This window comes from Barbus barbus, assembly GCF_936440315.1.
Source record: "Barbus barbus genome assembly, chromosome: 45".
NCBI classification, from domain to species: domain Eukaryota; kingdom Metazoa; phylum Chordata; class Actinopteri; order Cypriniformes; family Cyprinidae; genus Barbus; species Barbus barbus.
In genome coordinates, this window is record NC_136723.1 from 22,077,614 (window position 1) to 22,102,414 (window position 24,801).

Sequence of the window (24,801 nt, forward strand, 5' to 3'; positions counted from 1 at the left end):
AGACAGGTGTGATTACAATAGTAGGTTTCTTGGGCGCTTTTGGGCCCATCATTGTGCAGCATGAGGAAGTTGTGACAGGCGCTGAATACCGAATGTGCAGCATTGATTACGGTCCTGAAGTGTGACCTTTTTTCGGCGCATCCCTTCACAGTTTGATGCGGATCGTGGATCGATGGCGCTCGGCGATGGAACGCGTGTGATTGCACAGTAAATGCATTTCGGCCGCCAGCTGAGATATGGTTGGATATGGATGTCACATTTTATTGTCACTGACTTCGATATGTACAGAAAAGTGTTTTGTGGGTTTTCAGTGTTGAGGAGTGACTAGATAAAAATGAGCATGCTGCTAACTTAACTAGCTTTTAGAGTGACAGTAGTTTAAAATGTCACTTTTCTAGTAAATTGTTGCTTTTTGTCCAAAATCTTGTCAAAACTCTTAATTTCTAGGTTTTTAATCATGTTTGTTCTTTGTCATGTTGTATTGCCGAGGCAAAGACTCAAAGGCCTCTTAAACTGTCAAGTCTGATTCATTTTACTGAGTCGTTACAGTGAATCAGTTGATTCATTTTAAAGAGTTCATGTAAATGATATAATAATAGCATTTAGGCAATAATCAAACACCTCCTAAACTGTTGTGTCTGATTCATTTTAGTCAATTGTTACAGTAAAGCAATTGTTTAATTTTAGTGAATTCATTTTAAAGGCCTCGTGCAAAAATAAAAATTTGATTGTATCATCTGATGTTATATTATTAATAAGATATCAGCCCAACTAAATAGATTTAGTGCAGTAGTTAGGTACTTTTTATGAATTCCTTTGTAAAAGTTAGCTTGACTTTAAAATATGAGTATCTTGTAACATTCAGTCTTTTTGTAGTCTACAAGACCAAGTTATTTAGTCAGTTGACTAGGACAGTAAAGCAGCTGTTGTCATGTCTGGAGTAGTGTTTAAGGCCATAACCATCACACACGGCCGGTCATTACCACCATAAAGCACAACACTGGACGAGTTAGTCATTAAATATCTGCACAAATGTACCCTAATGAAGTTTTTCAGCCTCATAATTATTCGCTTCTCTTTGTAGTTTGTGTAATTCAGGTGATTAGCAGCACAGCAGAGTCTGGCTCAGTAATTAGTCCTAAACAGCCTCGTTTGCTTCATGTCTTCATCACACTTTTCTGTCTGTGTTTTTAGCCAAAATCACAGCAGGTGAGGTACCGGAGGGGGCGAGCGTTGCCTGGCGAGTGTTGCTAGGCAGCCAGTGACTCCATCAGGGGGCAAAGCGTACCTGCCTATAGGAATGATGTCTGTAAAGGGCACTTAGGTACAGATAGATTTCACAAGAGCACATTTTGGGTCATATTTCATCCAAAATTCAAATAAAAACAATAAGCAGTTATTTTTTGAAAAAGAGAATAAAAACCATTAAGGCCATTTTTTACATTGTGACATTATTTTTATGACAATTAACACATTCTGTACTTTAATTACTGTAATGTGTCTAGATGTGAGAAGCTTCTCACTACGGCAATACATATTTTGCTTTTTTTATAATGGATAAAACTGTTAATACAAATAAACAATATCTTGATTTAATTTGTGTATATATATATATATATATATATATATATATATATATATGCAGGCATTTATATACTTAATTATCATATTTTATATATCTCACAAAAAAGTTTACTCATCAAATACGACATGCATTATAACATGGTATATTTTAATATGTTTATTACATATTATTTTATGTTACATGTCATATTTGATGTGTATATGACTAAGACAAATCTATATAAAAAAAATAAAATAAATAAAAGTATGTTCTCAGTGTTCTACAGACATCTGTCTCAGATTCATTGCTGTTAGTGTGAGGAAATCGTTTTAATTCAGCACACGTTCAAACCTCGTAATGCGCCGCAAAGCGCGCCGCTGTTTGAGTTTTCAATTGAAGTGCTCAGAAACGTCTGAATCACGGCGGGCGGTCTTTGCGGGATTGAGTAATTTTTGTTTTGTCACTCATTCTACTAGAACCTTGAAAAAAACAGCAGCTCTTCATTCTGAATGCTGAAAAAGCTCAATGAGAGCTGAAGTAAGCTCAATGTGTCATACGGCTGAGAGGTGTGTTTGACAGTTTTCCACTGTTATGTCCGTGGTTATGATTATATGTAATTGACTGTGGATGGAGCGTCACATTTAAGATGTCAGGTGCCAGCGCAGCCAGACACCACACTTGATCGGAACAGTTGTGTCTCCATATGCCAACCCGGCTCAGATCAGTCATTCTCCAGCAGTCCCTGAGAAACAACACTGGATTGACACACATCTGATGGATGTAGAAACAGCCACTACTCTATATAGAGCTGAACTATTTCTAGTTATTATTACCACTTAAAGATTCTGGTTCTTTAAAGATAAAGTTTGCAATTTCTATTCCACTTGGATAATCAAAAGAAATTGCTAAAATTATAATGCAAAAAGGTTTTTTTTATTTCAGATTTCCTGAACACTCCTCCTCCCTTCATTGGTTGGTCAAACTGATAGTCCCGCCCCCAAACTCTCATCATTGGCTGACTCAGTGTTGCTGATGTCAAGCTGAAAGAAAATGAACAAACAGAGCAATGTTTTACACTTTTCAATTATTTTACCATTGCGTAAATTACACGTCACCTTTAATGATTCCATTAACAATTGTTTTGTAATTCTGAGGATAAAGGTGGACCTAATAATATACTAAACAAAAAAAACATTATTATTAGTTTTTAATACATATTTTAAGAGCCACTCTGACTGATTCAGTGATAGAGTTAGTCGTTTAACTGATTCAAACTGATATTATGGATTTGAGATTGATTCATTATAAAGAATCAGTTCATAAGAGTCACTTTAAACCCGTTTTCTGAACACTCTTCCTCGCTCCAGATTTTAGGAGAAAATATCTTAACATTTCACAAGTTGTATCACCTTTAATGACTTTTTACAGACCTTTTAAAGAAGCTAATAAAAATTGGACATCATAATTAGTGTTATCTATGTACTATACAATCAATAATGTATTTGGTAACACATTTTTATATATATTTTGAGTCTTTTTTTTTTTTATTCATTATAAAGAAGCACTCCATAAGGTTCATTTTTAACGTGTTGCATCACCTTGTAATGATTCCTTGAACAGTTATTTTATTCATTAAAGGGGACCTATTATGCTCCTTTTTACAAGATGTAAAATAAGTCTCTGATATCTCCAGAGTGTGTATGTGAAGTTTTAGCTCAAAATACCCAACAGATCATTTTTTATAGCTTGTTTAAATGGCCGCTTTTAGGGTATGAGCCAAAACACTCTGATTTTGAGTATGTTGCTTTAATGCAAATGAGCTGATGCTCCCGGAGAAGAGGGCGGAGCTTCAAGAGCTCCACCTCTGCATTAGCAGTGTTAGCCTTTGCAAATAAACATTCCACTATTAGTATAAGCCTGTTATCTTTACAGAAAACATACTCCGTTTAAAAGTCAGTCATCTGATTGTACTGTGCATAATAAATTTGCGTTTGTGAATTACACAGACAGGGAGCTCAGCACGATAAAAATAACAACATAGCTCTCATGGTGCATGGCATGCTATCACAAACTTTATAAGACCCACTCGTGATTATGAGCTCAACAAACTCACATTGCTTTCATATGCAACTTTTAACCATCACGATAGGAATAGGAATAATAATTGGTGTTAAATATATACTAAACTAACAATAATGTATTTGGTAATACATGACTGAGTGAGTTATTCAGGAATCATAAGTCTCTTTTATATTGATTCATTACTAAGAACCAGTACACGAGTCATTAGTTTGTGAATCACTATATTGATTGTGTATATTTGTTGTTGTGTGCAAACAGTGAGGGCAACACAAAAGAAATATGTTTTTTTTTTGTAAACGCCTGCTTTGTTCAGACCAGATTGTGGCAGCTCTGTGTTTTTTCCTCTTTGCATGTAATGGGAAATTAAATACATAAAGTTAATAAAGTGAAATGAGAGGTGGAGAGATTGGTGTTGTGTTAGTGGGAATGAAAGCGATGCCGGATGAAATCTCAGCGCCGTCGGCATCTGCGCTGGGAATTCAGTGCACTAATCGACCAATTAGAGCTTTCGGATTCGGCGGAGAGGCGTAACACAAAGCCTGACCTGTCATTTAATTAACTTAATTCTAATTTAAAACCGGCGGAGTGCAAGCATGCTGTTTGCTTACGTTGAATACTCACGTATTTGTTTCGCTCTCGCTAAAAGAAAAACACATTTGCTTTAAAATTGCATTACAGAAACAGGATTGAATCCCAGCCGTCTGAAACAAACCCCCGAATCCATTTGCCTTTAGGCAGATATTGATGTCGAAACCTAAAAGCGCTCAACGTGCATGTGTACGTACAGCGGCCGAGCGCGTCCAATCACGGCGCAGTGGGCCGTATACAAAGAGGCAATTAATATCAAGCCGAGCACAGTGGCCTGCGATGTCCTATAATAACATGGTTAGACCAAAGGTTAATGTGTTGAATTCAATATGCATCCCCATTCGTTTCAATGAAGCTGTCCGAAAAAAAGAGAGGTAGTCTGTAATCAAAGGGCTCGCCGTGCAAAGTGAAATTAATTATAGGGGCCTTCATAAATTCAATGTCCCCTCCCAGCCATTATCAGCTCGGCAAGAAGTGGGCCGCACGCTCGGGCCGATCTAATAAACGGTGGTGTGAGATGATAATTGTGAATGAGCTTTATGTCGGTGGAGATGTGAGTCCACTCGGACCAGAGAACCCTTTAGTCAAACGCCAGAGAAAATGATGGTGTTTATCAGCCCATCTCCCTCACGGTGAATATAGAGAGGATATTATGTGTTCTGGAAGTGAACTGCTGTGATATTTAATACAGTCGAGCGGTCTGGTGTGCATCACGTGATCAAAATAACAGCAGCCTTTTTGAAAACACGAATGCATGCATGTCTGAGATACGACGTCCGTATCAGCTCCTACATGACAGACAAGATTTAAAGGAATAGTTCAGCCAAAAATTAACATTTGCCGAAAATGTACTCACCCTCAGACCATCAAAGATGTGGTTTATTTGTTCATGAAGATTTGGAGAAATTTATCATTGCATCACTTGCTCACCAATTGATCCTCTGCAGTGAATGGGTGCCGTCAGAATGAGAGTCCAAACAGCTGCAATTGACGGTTTAAAGTGAAAAACCTTAATCATGTATTTGTTTGTTTTTCACTTCACACAATGTTAACTGATGGACTGGAGTGGTGTGGATTACTTGTGGATTATGTTGATGTTTTTATCAACTGTTTGGACTCTCATTCTGACGGCACCCATTCACTGCAGAGGATCCACTGGTGAGCAAGTGATATAATGCTACATTTCTCCAAATCTGAGAAACAAACTCATCTACATCTTGGATGGACTGAGCCTGAGTACATTTTCATTTTTGGCTGAACTATTCCTTTAAACATCCTAAATGTGCTTGTTTAGCATGTATAGGCCAGTGTAAGTGTTTAGGATTTTTGCAGCTGTTTTGTTGTCTAGCAGGTGATAATAGTTCATCTGATCACTTAGTTAAGTAACAATGCCGATCTCCTCAATAAAATGAATGATTTGGGGAATTGTTCATGTTTATGCGTTTCACACTGAGGTTTAACCCTTATGGTTTGGGTTTTTGTTCAGATCACTTTTGATTAGTGCACTTTAACCAGTCGTAGAGCGTATGTCGCTTGTCCATTGAAGACGATAAGAACACTAACATGCTTTCTTTTTGGTTCCCTTTCTGCAGGCATACTTCCGACAGGGTGTTGCCCTTCAGTACCTGGGGCGCCATGCGGATGCCCTGGCCGCCTTCGCCTCGGGACTGGCACAGGACCCCAAGAGCCTGCAGCTGCTGGTGGGAATGGTGGAGGCCGCCATGAAGTCCCCACTAAGAGGTACAGGGTCCATAGGGTCAAATTCCTGAAAACAACATCTTAAAGATATTAAAACCTTTTTGTGAGAACATTAGTGAAAAAACTTCATGAATGGGCCAAATAGTTTCTTATTTGCAATCTAAAAATGCCAAAAGCTGAGTAAGAAATGATGTTTGTGCGTAAATTCATTTCAGATGAACAGGGAATATAAGCTGAAGATGCAACATGCTGTTTTGGGCTCCTCTGATATAGATTCATCTGTTGACTGTAATGAGTGTGATAATGAGGGTTCAGTGTGCATAATGAGCTTCATTTAGCAACCGTATTAGTGTATGAGAGGTATAGGTGATTTGTTTTCGGATCATATGTGACCTGCTTCATCATCTTGAGTCGTTTTGCATTTTTATGCACCGAGTGAAAAAGTCTTAAGTTCTCTACTAGTGGATGACAGTGATGTTATCTGAGAGAATTATACTAAGGTTGAAATGTAAAATAGCTCAAATATTTTATACTAAAATAATAAGTCGCTGGGATATATTTGTAGCAAAAACCAACAATACATTTTATGGGCCAAAATTATCGATTTTTCTTTTATGCCAAAAATCATTAGGATATTAAGTAAAGATCATGTTCCATGAAGATATTTTGTAAATTTGCTACCGTAAATATATAAAAACTTAATTTTTTATTGGTAATATGCATTGCTAAGAACTTCATTTGGACAACTTTAAAGGCGAACTTCTCAATATTTTTTGCACCCTCAGATTCCAGATTTTCAAATAGTTATCTCAGCCAAATATTGTCCTATCCTAACAAACCATACATCAATGGAAAGCTTATATATTCAGTTGATGTATAAATCTCAATTAAAAAAAAATTGACCCTTATGACTGGTTTTATGGTACAGGTTCATACATCTACACACATCTACTAGCATATATATATATATATATATATATATATATATGGAGTGTATATATGCAATATTTGCAAATATATATAATTACACTGAGAATGATTGGGATTTTTTTTTTAAATTAATAAAATATGTATATATATTTTTTTCAATTTGTAGATAGATAGATAGTTTGACAGATAGATATACTCAAGACTGACTAGTTGATCACTGTATAGTGCTGCACACCACAAACCGGAGCTAACCAGCTCAACAGACTCGAGTCATCGGCGAGTGCTGAGATTATCCTGAGTGTGATTTCTGGAGTCTGCAACTTTCCAACACAAACCAAAGAGGCGCGTCTGTTATCCCGCACGAGCAGCCCAATACAATCGGCTCAGTTTTCTGCGGCGTCTCACCTCTCGTCTTAGCGGAAGGGCTTTGAATGGCACCTCTGATGATGTGAAGCCGAGAAGAGAACAATTAAATTAAAGTTAGGTAATCCCACATGCAAATCCTCACACAAGGGCGCTACAAAAGCGATAAAGGGATGAGGGGAAGCGAGAGAGCGGGAGAAAGCGAGTCTCTTGTTATCAGCGAGCCCAGGGGCCGCAAGCGATCACCTCTCTGCCCGGAGCCGATTTGGAGAGACTGTTCAACATAATCTACTCTCTCCGCGGCTCACAGCGCTGCGTCTGGCTCTGAGGAACAACGGGGGAAATAAGGGACATAATTAGCAGATAAAACAGCCCGTTTGGACGTCCTCCCGGAGCAACGGCTGTTTGCATGACCCTGTTAATTCTGAGACTGTGATTTATATCCGAGCATCCCAAAAGCATTTCTCAAACACCTACCGCTAGCAGTCCGTCAGAGGATGTGGTATAGAGACACACAGACGTCCCACCACAGACAGCTGCACAAACACCTTTGAAACCAGACAGTTTCTCAGGTTATGAGGCGTCAATTCACTACTATTTTGGTTCAAGATGTGTAGTGTTGACATTGGGCAAAAAAGACTGAAAATTGACATCTATGGTTTCAGATGTAAGGCCTACAATTTGTCAGCAAACATGTGACTTCCTCTGTCACTATGAGCTGCAATGAGCTCATGGAGCTCTTTATGGAGAAATATGTTCTATCCATCCATCCATCCATCCATTTTCGTTCTATCTATCCACCTGTCTGTCTGTCTGTCTGTCTGGTTATCTATCTATCGTTCAGTCATTATATCGTTCTGTTTTTCTGTCATTCGTTCTATCTATAGATCCAATGAATACCGAATATTGTAAATACTGAAGCGATGCATAATTGAAATGGTCTGCAAGCATCTTTTTTTAAAAGTTTGCAGTATTGATATGATTCATGGTTGTACTGTATCCACAGATGGTTTCTGCTCTCTCTTGATGTGTTTTTAGCCCGTCCCAGCGGTATAAAGCATGATGAATTAGTGCAGAATACCTGAAACCTCTGTTTCTGAGCTACAGGGAATACTAGAACTCCTCTGGATGCACAGCGAATTACAGATATGGAAATCCGCACGGCTTAGTTTAGGAATGGTAAGGTAAATAGACTAAAAGAAAGTAAACACAATGAAATGCAAGTGGGTGTTGTTGTCAGTCTCTGTTATTATTTCTTTATTTAGCTGCTTCCCACGAGACGCCAGACAGATACGTCAAAGCTTCTGTTTCACATGGCAAAGCCTCTCGACAGAAGAGAGGGAAGCGGTGAAGAGAAAGAGAAAAGCGTAGAGAGAAAGGAAAGATAGGCACCCAGAGGCTCATCATTAAACCCTCTTCTCCGCAGTGGGCTGCTTAAGCACTTCTGCGCTCTTGTTTATCATGCCTGTGTCTGCTGTTAACTAGATTCACACACACACTCACTTCCGTCCCCAAGCCAAAGAGTTTCTCGCCACTCCGATTCATGCAACTTGTAAAAGTGTCAGGCTGAATGCAATTACGCGATATGAATGCGCACGACAAACCCAGCGGAGTGTTTGTAGCCCGCAGCAGAGGACGTTCACGCCTGTCGGCTACATGAGAAGAAGGAATTAAACCTGTCGGAAATCACTCTTTTTACAAGCGTGGAGGTTCATTCATGCTGAATTTGAGAAATACTGTATAGCGGATAATTATTTCGTGAAAATGTTTAATAGTTAACGATAGTTTTATATTTAAAATAAATGCTGTTCTTTTGAACTTTCCGTTCATCAAATAATCTGGAAAAAATCATTGTTTTAGACAAGTTTTAGACAAAAACAGTTTTGCCAGATTTACTCAGACAATATCTAATTTTGTCTGATTTACCAACAAAAACTGTTTAATTAAATGTCTTATTTTGTCCAATTTACCACTGACAAACTATTTAATTGTCAGAAAATGTCTAATTTTGTCCAATTTACTACCAAAAAAACTTTTTTTTTTTCTCCAGTTTGCTCAGAAAATGTCAAATTTAGTCTGATTTACCAATAAAAACTGATTAATTTAGCCAGATTTAGCAAAAAAAATAAAAAAATAAAAACACCCTAGTTTTTTTTCCCTCCAGTTTTCTCAGACAATGTCTAGCTTTGTCTGATTTACCAACAAAAACTGTTTAATCAGATTTAGCCAAAAAGAGCCCAGTTTTTGTCTGATTCAGTGAGAAACGGTCTAATTTTGTCCAATTTACCACAAAAAAACTGAGTAATATTGCCAGATTTAGCAAAAAAACAGCCCAGTTTTCTTTTTTCCCTCCAGTTTGCTTAGAAAATGTCAAATTTAGTCTGATTTACCAATAATGACTGTTTAATCTGGTCAAATTTAAGTTTTTATAGGATTCAATGACAAACTGTCTAACTTTTTCCAATTTTCCATGAAAAACTTTTTTAATCTCGTCAGATTTAGCAAAAACAGACTAGTTTTGTCCAGTTTGCTCAGAAAATGTTGAATTTTGTCAAATTTACCATAAGAGAACAAACTCAAAATCAATAATTACAGCAATGTAAAAATCATTTTATAACACTAATAGTTGCTGATTGGTCAGTGTGGTCTTCCAGCTGTGATAAAATACAGGATATCATGTGAAAGCGCTTACGACAGAACACATTTGTGCAGCTGAGATGAAACATGCTGAATTGGCTATCAAACACACCCAGAAGGACAGTAAGAAATATGCTTCATAGATACGATACAGAAAAACGAGGGAAGGGCAGATAAAAATGGATCTTTGGAGGTCCCGCGGGGCAGCGGGTGACACTCGACTGTGGCCCGTCGTGATTTATGACAGTGTGTGCGTTTCACTCTTTAACTGTGTCTCATTCCTCCGGCGGAGGTCACCTCTACACATATGGTGCGTTCGTAGCCCGGCTCGCTAAATCTTACCGCATAGTAACACGTGGGGTTATTTTACAAATAAGCATTTCTACGGTGAACATTTGTAAGTGAATTGAATACAAGTTCAGTCAACAAATGACAACTGAATGAGATCTCACCAATTCTAGTAGTGACATGAGGCACTGTGTATAAAATTAGCATGTACAAATAACGAGAAAATGGCCACAATTGTGTCAGATTTAGCATTAGAATGGCCTGATTTTGGCTAGTTAGTTCAGTCGTTCTGAGAAAATTTGCTTTGATATCTAAATCTGACAAAATTAGTCTGTTTTGTTTATAAAAATCTGATCTACTCTTATTTAGTCTTAAAACTACAAAAAATGTACCAACAAAAACGGTCTAATACTGTCAAATTTAGACAAAAAACAGCCTGGTTATAATGCCATATTTGGTGAGTAACTGTCTAAATTTGTCTGATTTACCGACAGCTGTTTACTTTGGTCCGATTTACCATCAAAAGCTGTTTAATAATGTCGAATTTAGCAATTAACAACCCAGTTTTGCCTGATTTGCTCAGAAAATGTCTAATTTTGTCTGATTTACCAAAAACTACTGTTTAATTTTGTTAGATTTGGCCAAAAACAGCCCAGTTTTTACCTGATTTGGTGAGAATTTACCGTGAAAAAAAAGAGCTATAAAAAATCTTATCTTATTTCTGATTTGCTCAGAAAATGTCTAATTTTGTCTGATTTACCAAAAACTACTGTTTAATTTTGTTAGATTTGGCCAAAAACAGCCCAGTTTTTACCTGATTTGGTGGGAATTTACCGTAAAAAAAAAAGAGCTATAAAAAATCTTATCTTATTTCTGATTTGCTCAGAAAATGTCTAATTTTGTCTGATTTACCAAAAACTACTGTTTAATTTTGTTAGATTTGGCCAAAAACAGCCCAGTTTTTACCTGATTTGGTGAGAATTTACCGTAAAAAAAAAAAAGACCTATAAAAAATCTTATTAGATTTAGCCAAAAAATGAAACATTTGTCACATTTAACAACAGTTTAATCGTGTCATATTTAGCAAAAATGCCTAGTTTTGGTGCGATTTGGTGAGAAACGGTCTTTACCAACATAAACTGTCATTTTATCAGATTTAGTGTAATTTCTTGTCAGATCTATCTACATATTACATATTACACACATACATATTACAAAATAGTTTTTAAATATCTATTTTTTGTATGTTTGATGTTTAATTAATGTAAAATTGCATTAAATCGGATGTGTATTTAGATGTAAGGTAGATTTCAAATACTTTTAAATCTGATAGCATTGAGGAGATTTTTTTTTTTTGGGAATGTTTTGTCGCATCTTAACTCTCGCTGTCATTTGTGTGCATCCGCTCTGCAGAATCCCTGGAGCCGACCTACCAGCAGCTGCAGAAGATGAAGCTGGACAAGAGTCCGTTTGTGGTGGTGTCTGTGATTGGTCAGGAGCTGCTGACCGCCTCCCATCACGGCGCGTCTGTGGTGGTCCTGGAGGCGGCGCTGAAGATCGGCACCTGCAGCCTCAAGCTACGCGGCTCTGTTTTCTCGGCCCTCAGCAGCGCTTACTGGTCATTGGGCAACACGGAGAAGAGCACCGCCTACATGCAACAAGACCTGGAGGTGGCCAAAACTTTAGGTGAGCGACTCTTTTGAGTGAAGACTTTAAAGAGACTTCTTTGACAGATTTCAGGTTTCTTGCAACATGATTTTGTTTTTATTGACCATATTCCATCCGCATTATAGTATAGTATAGTATAGTATAACTTTATTGTCCACCTAAGTGGAAAATTGTCTTTGGCTCACCAACACAACAAGATTAATAACAACAGGCATAGTAAAATAAAAATCACAATAACTAGTCACGTTACACACATAACATAAAAGAAAATAAAAAGTTACAGTTCAAGCCTTTTCACACTGCTTGATTAAAAAGTTGCTGAATTAATGATTTTAATTGCATTGGGGATGAAGGACCTCTTAAACACTTTTTTATTTGCTAGAGGAACTCTAAAACGTCTACCTGACTTCAAGTGCTCAAACTGGCTGAAACGAGGATAAGAGCCATCTGCAAGAATAACTCTCTTTGTCCTTTCTACATAAAGTTGTGTTAATTGATTCTGAGGCCTGCCAATTATTTGATTTGCCGAGGATACAGTTCTGGAAGGTTTGTTCTTGAGTCTGCAATTTAGATGCTCGAAAGATGAAAGGTTAAAACACTTTCAGCAATGGATTTATACACAAGTTCCAAGATGTGCTTATTTATGTACTATTGTAGGATTTATTAATCATTTGAATTAACTTTTATTTTTGTATTTTAATTTTAGTTTTATTCATTTTGATGTGTGCTTTTTTTATTTGTATCTATCATTATATTATTTTAAAAATATTTCTATTTAGTTTTAGCAATTGTAATACTTCGACATATTATTTTTATTTAGATTATTTTAAGTACTTTTAATCAAATACTTTGTTTAATCAAATAATCTAATATTTATATTTTCTTAATATAAATATGATTGCAAAATTAAAATGTATAAAACAATATCAGACTTGTCATTTTTTATCTTAATAGTTTGTTTTTAATGTTTAATATAATATTTATATTATATTAATATAAATGTTATTACCATTTTTAAACTTATAAAACAATATAAAATTTAAAAATATAAAATAAAAAAATAAAATGTGTTAAAATAAAATCTATTAACAAAAAACATTTTAATAGCTTATATATTAATATTTAATCTTATTTTTGTTTTATTAATATAAATATTATTAAAATGTAAAACTTATGAAACAACATAAAATGTAAACAATGTTATATTCAATCTTTATTTCAGTTAACAAAAGTTTGTATTTTAATATTTAATCTAATATTTATATTTTATTAATAAAAGCATTAGCATTTATAAACTTAAAAAACTATTTTAATAGTTTACATTTTAATATTTAAAAACTAATATTTCCATTTTATTAATATAAATATTAATAAAATTATAAAACTTGAAAACCATACAATTTTTTTAAAATAAATCGTTTCATCTTAATTTCAAATAACGAATAGTTTTTTTTAATAATGTTAGTTTTACAATAACAGTTTATGGCATGCAGAATTAAACAAGCTGTTATTTTTGCTGTGACTTTAGGATCTATCATTGTAAAAGACCTTACTTTGCTCTAGTCTACACACTTTAAAACATCTCCTTTTCTCCTTTTGCGCTCCACGAAAGAAAGCACAACAGGACAATGAGCAAATTATGATTTTTTTGTGGCAAACTGTTCCTTTAAAACACTTTAATTTTGCAAATTCATCATGTGATCATGTCCTGTTCTTGAGAAATCAATGTACTTCTGTGGTCTGTTCCGAGAACATCTTGTGACGGACGTCCAGGTGACCTTGTGCACGAAAGGCCTCGGTACCTTCTCACAAAGTTAATTATTTTGACCCAGCCGAGCTCATGCTGATAAGGTCTCACAGTAATTAGGCTTCATGGGACTTTTTAAATTAAAAGCCGCTGCGACTTTTCCCCAAAATGCCACTGGACTAGTTTTTGTGTAAGTATATACTGTATAGATCTAATGCAGAGATCATAAATATTCTCCTCGCGGCTCCTGAATGTCAGCTGGACTTTAAGGCATGAAAGCGTTTCTCACCCTGTCTCTCTCACACGCCTGAACTGTGAAAGTTTGTGTTTGAGCTTTTAGCACATTAGTACACAGCTGACGTCTCGCTCGGCTCTGGTTTTCTCTCTCTTTCTTGTCTGATGAAGGTCTGATAAGAACAGCTGCAGATGTTGCAGGTGCTGCGAGGCTCGACACATGATATCATTGCTGTGTAGTCTCGTACATTCACCTATAGAGTATCTTAATATCTTCATGCCTTAAATTGCATTCAACAGATTGGAGCTGGATGATGATATACTTTACATTATGCGACGATACAAGCAGCTGAGAATTGCTGCATATAGTATAAATAACCCACAAGTATAATGTACGTATGCAAATAAAGTTGGCATAGTTGTGCCAGATTTTGTCTGAATCTGTTTTTTAGTACAATTTACCGATAGAATGTCTAATTTTGTCAGATTTTGCAAAAAACAGTCAAGTTATTTGATTATTTAAAAAAAAAAAAAACGGCCCAGTTTTTTCCAATTTGGTCAGAAATTGGCTAATCTTGTCAGATTATCAAAAAACGGTCAAATTTTGTCTAATTTACCAATAACAACTGTCTATGTTTGTCAGATTTAGCAAAAAAGAAAAAGAAAAAAAGAAACAGTTTTGTTTCATTTGGTCAGAAAGGGTCTTATTTTGTTAAACTAAATAAATAGTTTATTGTTGTTTTATTAAAATAAATAAATAAATGTTACAAAATTAAATTAAATTAAAAAAGCTTTGTCCAATTTTGTCAGAATTTGCAAAAAACCTAAATGTACTATTTATTTATTTGTTTGTTTGTTCATTCTTTGTTTCCATTCATTTAGTTGCTTCATTTTTAATTTTATTTATTTTTTAACTATAAAGCACAAATTTGTAATATTTAATAATGAAAAACAGGTCATAAACTAAAAAAAAAAAAAGATGTAGGATGTACTTTGCAACTTTTTTTGTTAATGCATAAATTGCTAGTAAATTTCACAAATAATTAAAAGTAGAAAGACTGAAATGATCTTGTAAAATGTACTCCAATGATTTTTGCTTTATTTGCCACTTTGAACAATTTCTTACACATTCTTGCTGGTCTGAGATGGTCTGCCAGTTTAGGTTGACCTGCACCAGTTGGTAAAACAGATTGAACCAACTAATGGACCAAAACAAGCAGCTTTGATCAGTTAGCACCCATCTGAAGTTGATCTTCCTAAAGCCTGTGAACATATTTTGCTCAGATTCAGTTTTGTCATGTTGGTGTGTGTTTGGAAACCTTCTAACCCAGATCTGGTTTCCTTCAGGTGACCAGACGGGCGAATGCCGCGCTCACGGGAACCTGGGGTCGGCCTTCTTCTCCAAGGGGAATTACCGCGAGGCACTGAGCAACCACAGACACCAGCTCGTCCTGGCCATGAAACTCAAGGACAGAGAGGTAATCGCCAACTAACTGATCCGTGTGTGTATGTGGCTATATCTTCACCTCTAACAGAAATAAAGTGCGCAAGATGGCTTTATCAGAGACCCAGGACTCGTGTTGTGACGTGACAAATGTTTGAGTCAGAGCTGCAGGGTAGACTCACCGCTCTCTGTCACGTTTGTGGATGCTCGGCATCTCTGTTCTGTCTCCTTTCAGCTCACTGTCTATCTGTTCTGATGCGCCGTTGAGAAAACACGTCCTACTTGGGTCAACCTCATGAAAACATGTCTGGCTCATACTTCTAAAATCAAAAGAAAAATGGAATAATAATTAAATGTAAATATTGTAAATAAATAAATAAATAATACAGACAATGATGTTTATTTTCATAACATTTATTTATTTATTCACATTGTGACATTTAATATAATTGGTTGCTTTTCATTTTTATGACATGGAAGCACATTTTCCCCAATACAATAAATCGGGATGTTTTAGAGTTTTGAATTGTAATAATGAATATTAAAAATAAATAATGTATAATAGGGTTATATAATAACCCTAACCCTAATAAATTAAAATATAAAAAATACAAAAAAAAAACATAAAATATAGATGTTAAATAATACAAATAAATAAAAAAGGGTCATTTTTTTTTAAATATTTTTCAATAATACATAATGTTTTTAATACAAAATATTTATTTTATTTATTTACATAATTTTTTATCACATTCCCCTAATAAAAGGAATCTGGAAGTTTTGATTTGATTATTAAAAAAAAATTGTAAAACAATTCATAAAATGAAGGGAAATATAATTAAATTAAATATAATACAATTCCCATTACAGTAAAAATTTTTATAAATTATAATTTTTGAAAAATCGAATTTTGGTGGGAAATAATTGTAATGTTAAATAATATAAATAAATATTTTTTAAATAATTTTTGACTATTGTAATATTACATAAATGAAAAAATCAGCTTTAGAGGAAACTAATGCAAAATTATGAATGGTCCTATAAATAGACTTCATTTTCTTTATGCTATACGTAATTTCTTCTTTTTATCTTAAAATGAAATATGAGCCAGTGATATTCTTGACAGGTTTGGTGAGATTCACACACTGGCTGTATTTAATGCGTCTCGAGGTCTTATCAGCGAATGCCTCATCCGCTGGCTTCTCATCATCACCTGATTCATATCTTCCTATGAAATGGAGTGGATGAGGAGAATGATAGACTCTTCTTTTGTGTGTCCAGAGTGTGTCCGTGTGTTTGCTCTGCTCACTGAAATAGAAGCACTGCGTCCTCACATCTGCTCCTCTTCTCCTCTCTTCATTACTCACTGTAACCTGGACCTGACCGCGTTTCTGCAGCCATTAAATGCAGAAATGGTGTTCTCACATTCAGTGGCGTTATGTGGCATTGGAGTATTTAGTGCAAAATAATGTAGGACTGGATTTTACCCATTGGAATTTAATTGGATTGTGAAAAGTAGGATGATTAATATTGATGTTTATATATATATATATATTTCTTATTCTATTCTCTTAAAAAAACTAACACTAAGCTGTTCTAATATTTTGTACTCTATCTGTTTGTTTTCTTTTTATTTATTATACAATTAACAAAAGCGAAACAGGCCTCTAACACTAGCTTGCTCACTTTTTTCTATTCTATCTTTTTCTTTTTATTATATAATAAAAAAGAAAAACAACCTTGCTACGTGTACTGCGTTAAGCTAAATATAATTTTAGAGGTTTTTATTTTTTATTTTGTTGTTCTCAATGATGATTTGACATCTCAATGCAAATGCATCTCTGGCACAAACTCGCCTTTTTTGACCAATTACATTCCAGGATTTTACGTTCCAGGACGTTTTCCAGAGTTTTTACCTGAAGAAATACTGAAAATATCTTGTGAAACTGATATTGACTAAAGGTGATTTTGATGACATTTCCATGACCTTTTTATTAACCCCTGTGACTTTTCCATGAATGGATATCACAATTTCCCTGATATTTCCAGGTTTTTCAGGACTGTGGGAACCGTGTTGATTTAATGCATGGATGTGTTTTGAAATTCCCCTGCAATTTGTCATGCAACACAAATACTGTTGCATCCTCCCAACAATGCAAACTAGCACTATAGCAGGTATTAGCCTGAACCTGTTCCAGGTTAGTTCAAGTTAGTTCAAGTATTGACATGTTTATATCAAGCTTGTTCTGATTTAATTTATTGTACAATATGCTGGTGTTTCAGCAATATGCACCCATCAACAGTTCAGCGTGCTCTCAATGCGTTTGCATCTATGTTTGTGTACTTTAGTGTGTTTCTGGCCTAAATCTTTATAATTAGCATCTTTGAGGAGACATGAAATGAGTTCCAAACAAAGCATTTTCCTAAAATGGCCATACGGTCGCACGCTCGAGCGGTTTGTGGTAAGATCCGCAGGAAGTGTGTGTGTTTGTCTCTCAGGCCACCTCCTGAGCTTCAGGGAACTGAAGTATGAACAGGTATGGCAGATGTGTGTCTGCTGCCATATTGCAGTGTGTTTGAGCATGCGTGGATATAGGAAATGTGTTGTGATGGATCTGCTGTAAGAGTGTGTGTGTGTGTCAGTCGGCGGTGATGGAGTTGGTATGAGACGTTCTGGCTCCCCCTCTCAAATCTGTTGTCTAATGGTTTGATGTGTACTGCAGTAAACACTCATGACCCATCGCACTAATTACTCCAGATCCACACTAATCAGCACATCCACACACAAACCCAGCCTAATCTCATCAAGGCTTTGGAAAGCACAGCTTTCAAGATCATTCTGTTCTGTATAACGCATCACAACTCTTTATTTAAGAACAATATAATGTTTGGATGTGTTTTTGTTTAAGGAATAGTGTATATATATATTACATTTAAATAATTGTATCAAATTATGAAATGTTTTTGAATTATAATTATTTTTAATTATTTTAATTATCCATTTTTTTAAATAATTAAAAAATAATTATTATATAAAATTTTTGTATTGTTTTTTCTAAATATATATTTTATTACTATTAATAATAATACATTCAATTATATAATTACGTAAAATCATTATAAATTATGTATATGATTTATTTGTGTGTATTATTTTTATTTTTGTTATTGAACTTATTCATTTGTATACATAAAATGGTATATAATTCATTAAAATTATATATATGTATAATTTTATATATATATATGCATAATTAATTAAAAATAATAAATAACAAAAAAATATATATAAATAAATGATCAATTATTATACATATATTTCATTATATAAAAGCAATTATATACTACCCGCACACAATTTAATATATTTCATATATATAAAATACATTACATTAATAAATTAAACAATTAAAATAAAAAATTGGACAGAAAGCGACATAAAAACGTAAAAGTAGTTGATATGACTTTTAGAGTGTGCTGTGTGTTCTTGCTGCGACTGTGACATGTATACATTTGAACAGCAATATTACATTTAAATTCTTGTTTCTCACATTAACGCTCTATATCAAGGTCTGAGATATTTTTTGAAAGGGAAATGTTGAAGGACTTTTGGTGTGGAGCGTTTGTGCTGCAGCTTTTATTCCACCTAATATTCCCATAAGTGGAGCGTCTCTGTGTCAATACTGAGTGAAAAACACTTCAGCTTGTCATTAAAAGCAACAGAAGAGCTTTGATTCCGTCGTTAATATAGACGGAGGAGTTTCAGAGGCTTACGGTCTATATCAGTAAAGCGTTAGGAATGAATAGAGCTGCTGAAAGTGAAGGTATATCAGTGTGTAGAGAAACATTCCCCGAGTGTTCGCTCCATTACCCCCGGAATCCAAACCAATGAGCTCATGTGATTACATATATACATTTTTTCTCGCCTTGCCTCAGGAAATCTTCCTCTGAGCACTTTGAGACACGATCCTCCTCTCGTTTCGTCTTCTCTCTCGCTCTCGTGCATGTTCAGGTTTGCAGTATCTAACAGTGGACTAAAGAAGCAGCACAACTGTTTTCAATATTAATAATAATTGAAAATGTTTCTTGAGCAGCAAATCAGCATATCAAAATGATTTCTGAAGGATCATGTCATGTGACATTGAAAACTGGAGTAATGATGCTGAAAATTCAGCTTTATATCACAGAAACAAATGACATTTTAACAATCGAATAAAGCAGCCTGAGTGGTAAAAAGAATCAAAAAACATAACAAGAGTTAATTACATTTTAAAATATATTCATATATGAAATATGTTTTAAATTGTAATAATATTTCATGTGGTCCTAGACTGGTTGCATATGAAATCAGCAGTGGATTTATTGTGTAAACGCTGAATGCAGTGAATGCACAAACACGCGTCGCACATTAAAACAGTAGATTCACTGAGCAGCTGGTAAGACGTTATGATGAATTATACGCAGTGATTCATCTCTGTTGTGTCAAGATTTAAAGTAAATATGAAAGTGCACAAAATATAATTCAAACCCAGCTCTCTCTCTTCTCAGATACACACAGAAAAGAAAAAAAACATGCAAAAAGAGGAGAAATATATATTTGGGAGATTTTTGGAATGGCATACTATTTATGAAAGAAAGTAATATGCTGTGCACAATTTATTTACTAAATGTGTTTTTAATAAAAATTGTTTCATACTATTTGGTTTACATGCTGTTTTTTAACAAATAAAAGATTGTATTCAGTATTAGTACTGCTAACTGCATACTTTTTAATATGCAAGTAAAGATATGAAATTTAATTAAAGGTTTTGGGTCAGTTTTCTGATGTTTTTGCCCACCCAGGCTGCATTTATTTGATCAAAAAATACAGTAAAATAGTAATATTGCGAAACATTTTGAATCTTTTTTTCTCTCTTTCTCTTCCCCACACACACACACACACACACTGTCTGCTTTCGTGATGTTTGAAACGCTCTACAATTGTTACTCTCTAGCAGTTCAAGAGAGCGTAGCGCAGGCCGGCGGTTTAATCTCTTTTAGGTAACATATTGTTCTTATATTCATTAAGCAGAGCACTTCAGAATATGACAGCAGTTGTAATTGGTTTGGTTTCATCTTGTTAAAATGCATTCATTATGCGACGGGCCCCCGGCTTCTTTGTGCGCGGAGAACACCGGCGTGAGCCGCACTGTCTGCCTGTCTGTAATTGTGAGCCGCAATCACTGTCAGCCCCTTAATTAAAGCCAATGCAGGGAGGACATGCTCCATTTGGGACAATTTGAGAATTTCCATCTTCCTCACAGGTAGGGATAAATAGCGGGAGCTCTCGTTGATGACATGTGTGTGTGTGTGGCACTCAGTATTCAAGTCAAGGCACATTTGTTTTAAAGCACTTTATACAATACAGAGCAGTATTAAAGTAATAGTTTACTCAAAAATGAAAATTTGCTGAAAATGTTCTCACCCTCAGGCCATCCAAGATTCAGATGAGTTTGTTTCTTCATCAGATTTGGAGAAATGTTGCATTGCATCACTTGCTCACCAATGAATCCTCTGCAGTGAATGGGTGCCGTCAGAATGAGAGTCCAAACAGCTGATAAAAACATCACAATAATCCACACCACTCCAGTCCATCAATTAATGTCTTGTGACGTGAAAAGCTGCGTGTTTGTAAGAAACAAACCCATCATTATGACATTTTTTAACTTTAACCATTGTCTTCTATCCATAATGTTGCTTCCCCCAGTGAAAAAGTAATCTCATCTGAATTAGGAGAGAAATCTGCACAGATCAAGCACCGTTTACATGTCTGAAACAGTTCTAAACAAATATGTTGGTGGATTTTATAATGGATTATGGATTATAGATTTATAATTTAGCTAGAAGTGACCGTTTAAAGTTGAACCGCCTTCATGATGTATTTGTTTCTTACAAACATGCAACTTTTCACTTAAAAAAATATTAATTTTGATTTTTGGGTGAACTATTCCTTTAATGTTGCAAAGTACTTCTCTAGTAGCTCTACAGAGAACAATAGTGTCATTTATCTTAGTTTTTGTTCTGATCCAAGCGTGTCAGTGATCTGAAATCTAATGCATGGTTTATGTAAGGACTATAGTCTGACCCTTGTCCAAGTTTTTCTTCTATTGTCATTAAAGATGAATTATGTGATGTTTTCAATGCTGAAGTCAGCATGAAATCAAATGCACTCTATTTATTTTAATGCACATTCCTGGTCGTATTGTGTATGATTCATCAGCGCATATTATTGCTAAGAAATATTTTATTATTTTTCAGCCAGACACACATTTCACCATTTGTGTTAAATATCCTAAACAAAAAGTTAAACAATTTATGTACAGCATTTCATGTTGACTTTTGGTAGTTTTATGTTCCTGAAGAGTGTAAACATTGTGGTTCTGTGGCGTTCCCAAAACATTGCTCTGTTCAAACGACCTGACATGTATTGTTGTAATTAGTAAGACAAATATAATTTGTCATTTGTAATTAATAAGACAAATAGAATCTCCTTGTTTCCTGACTACATGAATATTTGAGATGCAAAATAACCGTAGATTATTGTCTTTTTAAAATTTTGCACAATACAGTTTCATGGCCAGTAAAATATATTTGTGGCTGGTAAATTCAGGAGCCGTGTGTGTGTGTGTGTGTGCGTGTGTGTGAAGGATATTTAGGTTTTATTATGTCTGTTGCTGCTGAATTGTGATCTGGATAAGATATTGAGTGCCATAATGACTTTTGAGTGTTATTGAGAGATTAAGAAGATTTCAGGAAGATGAAGAGGGATCAGGAAATTGCTCCATCCTATTTCCTCTTCCTGTCACAACCTTTGCCTAAAGCCCCTGCCATTTAGATTTTATTGCACAATATAGACTTATAGAAAGTATGTTTACTCAGTGAGAGAGACGTGTGTGTGTGTGTGTGTGTGTGTGTGTGTGTGTGTGTGTGTGTGTGTGTGTGTGTGTGTGTGTGTGTGTGTGTGTGTGTGTGTGTGTGTGTGTGTTTTAAAGGTCATTAGTAGCTGTGATGCTGTATATTCGCCTCAGGCAGGATTCCTCAGGTTATTGAGGAAAACTCACCTCAGGCGAGGCAGAGATCAGTGATGCTCTCATGGGCCCTATTCTCTATGATTGTGTAACCAGCCATTTGTTGGTCTGTATGTGCATTTATGTGTCTACAGCTCTCTTTATTTGCATGCATATGCTGTATATATGTGTGCATGCAGTTCTGCAGCAGTTGAAATGATGGCCTCACCACAGGAACAAATGCACTGGTGTCAGAGAGATGAATAGCTTTGCTGATATTGACTATTTGTTGCTCTCTAAAGAGTCTCCAGCATCCGAAGAAGCTCCTCACTCATTACAAATGGATAAATTGGACTAATACAAATATACTATGTATATTTATTATTTAAAATTATATAATATTTGTATTATCTGTTACAGTATGTACTATATATAATAAACGATTCTTGAACAGCAAATCAGCTTAATAGAATGATTTCCGAAGGATCATGCGACTGGAGTAATGATGCTAAAAATTCAGCTTTGAAATCACAGGAATAAATTACATTTTAAAATGTATTCAAATAGAAAACAGTTATTTTAAATAGTAAAAATATTTCAAAATTTTACTGTTTTTTTCTGTACTTCGGATCAAATAAATGCAGATTTGGTGAGCAGAAGAGACTTCTTTAAAATATGTGCGTGTGTGTGTGTGTGTGTATATATTAAATGGATTTATATATTTTATAATTTTTTATGTTTATTTCTCTTTAGATAGATAGATAGATAGATAGATAGATAGATAGATAGATAGATAGAAATGCAAAATGCAGTTTTTCTATATAAATAAGAAATATTTATGTTCTACACATTCATGAATTCAACTGCAAAACAGCAATATTCATTTCAAGCATGCACTAACAGACTTTATTACACTCTATAGACCTAAAATGGATTAAATATACTGGAAAAATATCCAATCGATTCCTTTGAGTCCAGAATACATTTGTGTCAGTGAATGGTCAGCATCAATGGCTGTTCATTGACACGCTCCATACAAGCACATCAAATCAAAGACGACGGCTTTCTGCCACAGAGCCGTGACCCGTCGTGTGGTCGGCTGTAATGAGCCGTGGTTTGGACGAGTCGTTTGAGTAACTGACCCTCCTCTACATGGCAGCGCTGGCTACGGCTAGCGGAGCGCCATCCGACTGGAGTGACCAAGTGCAGAGTCATTTAAAGGCCTGGAATTGCATCCTGCACCGAGGTCGATCGATGGCACGCCTGTCAGAAAGATGAATGGGAGCTTTAGGAACTCCATTTTAATGAAGGCAGAGAGAGAGAGAGAGAGCGATGCTTGTGTAGTTGAGCTCGTGTAGATACTCCTGTAGCACGCGCTCTGTATGTGTCCGCTGCAGAAGAGGTCGAGCTGCTCCTGAACTGATGGAGACCTGCCCTCCATCACCATTCATTACCCTTAAACGCATTTCTCCCTTCTTCACACTGTTCGGCCTCCGTCAGGGTCAATGCAGAGACTCCACAAAGAAAAGATACTGTATTTCTATAGTTTATAATCTTACCCCCGGTTTCATAAACAAGACTTAAGGCTAGTCCAAGACTAAAATGCATGTCTGGGCTATTTCAACTTGAAAGAAACTTGCACTGAGTGATCTTAAAATATGTAAAATTCATTGTTTTGCCACAAGATGCACACCAGTAATCTTTTTATCTAAGGCATATTTATAAAAGCTACTTAAATGTCCTTATTGAACTATGGCCAAATCCTGGCTTAACCTAAGCCCTGTCTGTGAAACCAGGCCTTAGATTCGTTACATCTCACTTAATGACCAAATAATTATATTTCATGGTTAATATGATGGTAAATATAGCAAATAAATATATATATATATTGTGACGAGTTGGCTGCCTCTCCCCTTATTATCATCACCACCCCGTCCCGTATTCGCCGCCCTTCACCAGGCTCCCGACGGACCCACTGTGTCTGTCGTATGCTCCTCCCGCCACAATATATATATATATATATAAAGAGAGAGAGAGATAGCAGTAGCGTGTTTACCCACCACGCAAAGCACGCAATTGCGTAGGGCCCTGCGAACCAGGGAGCCCCCGCGATTTCTCCCGCGATCACAATTTTCCCGATTAGGAAGAAACGCAATGTTTCCGGGGACCAAACCCCGCACCTCACCCCTCACCCCCGAATGCAATCGCGGGGCCCCCTCGCAAAGATTTGCTTTGGGTGCCGTGATAGAGACAATTACAATTAATAGATATGAAAATATATTAAATATTGTCTGTTTGTGCGTTCCAGACTGATTCTTTATGCATGTTACATATTTAAGCCAATAAATGGCAAATGACTGTCTTTACGAGAGTTAGGACCATTTGAGAATTTCCTTGAGTGAGTCAGTGAACCATTTATTCAGTCAACTCATTCAGGCACACACATTCATTAAGGAACCAAACAATTGGCTGTCTTAATGTCACTGAATTCATTGAATTGTTCGATAAACCA

The 24,801-nt window shown here is 35.5% G+C and overlaps 1 protein-coding gene across 2 annotated transcripts in view; it reads left to right on the plus strand.

Annotated features, from left to right (window-relative positions):
* The window catches only part of LOC306864364 (tetratricopeptide repeat protein 28-like), a 317,133-nt gene that overhangs the window by 210,229 nt on the left and 82,103 nt on the right, over nt 1–24,801 (plus strand). For both annotated transcript variants that reach the window (XM_079408353.1, XM_079408354.1), the window contains 3 exons: nt 5,827–5,974; nt 11,564–11,836; nt 15,147–15,277. In XM_079408353.1, the coding sequence (XP_079264479.1) occupies nt 5,827–5,974; nt 11,564–11,836; nt 15,147–15,277 (552 nt within the window). The remainder of the gene's footprint in view (nt 1–5,826; nt 5,975–11,563; nt 11,837–15,146; nt 15,278–24,801) is intronic.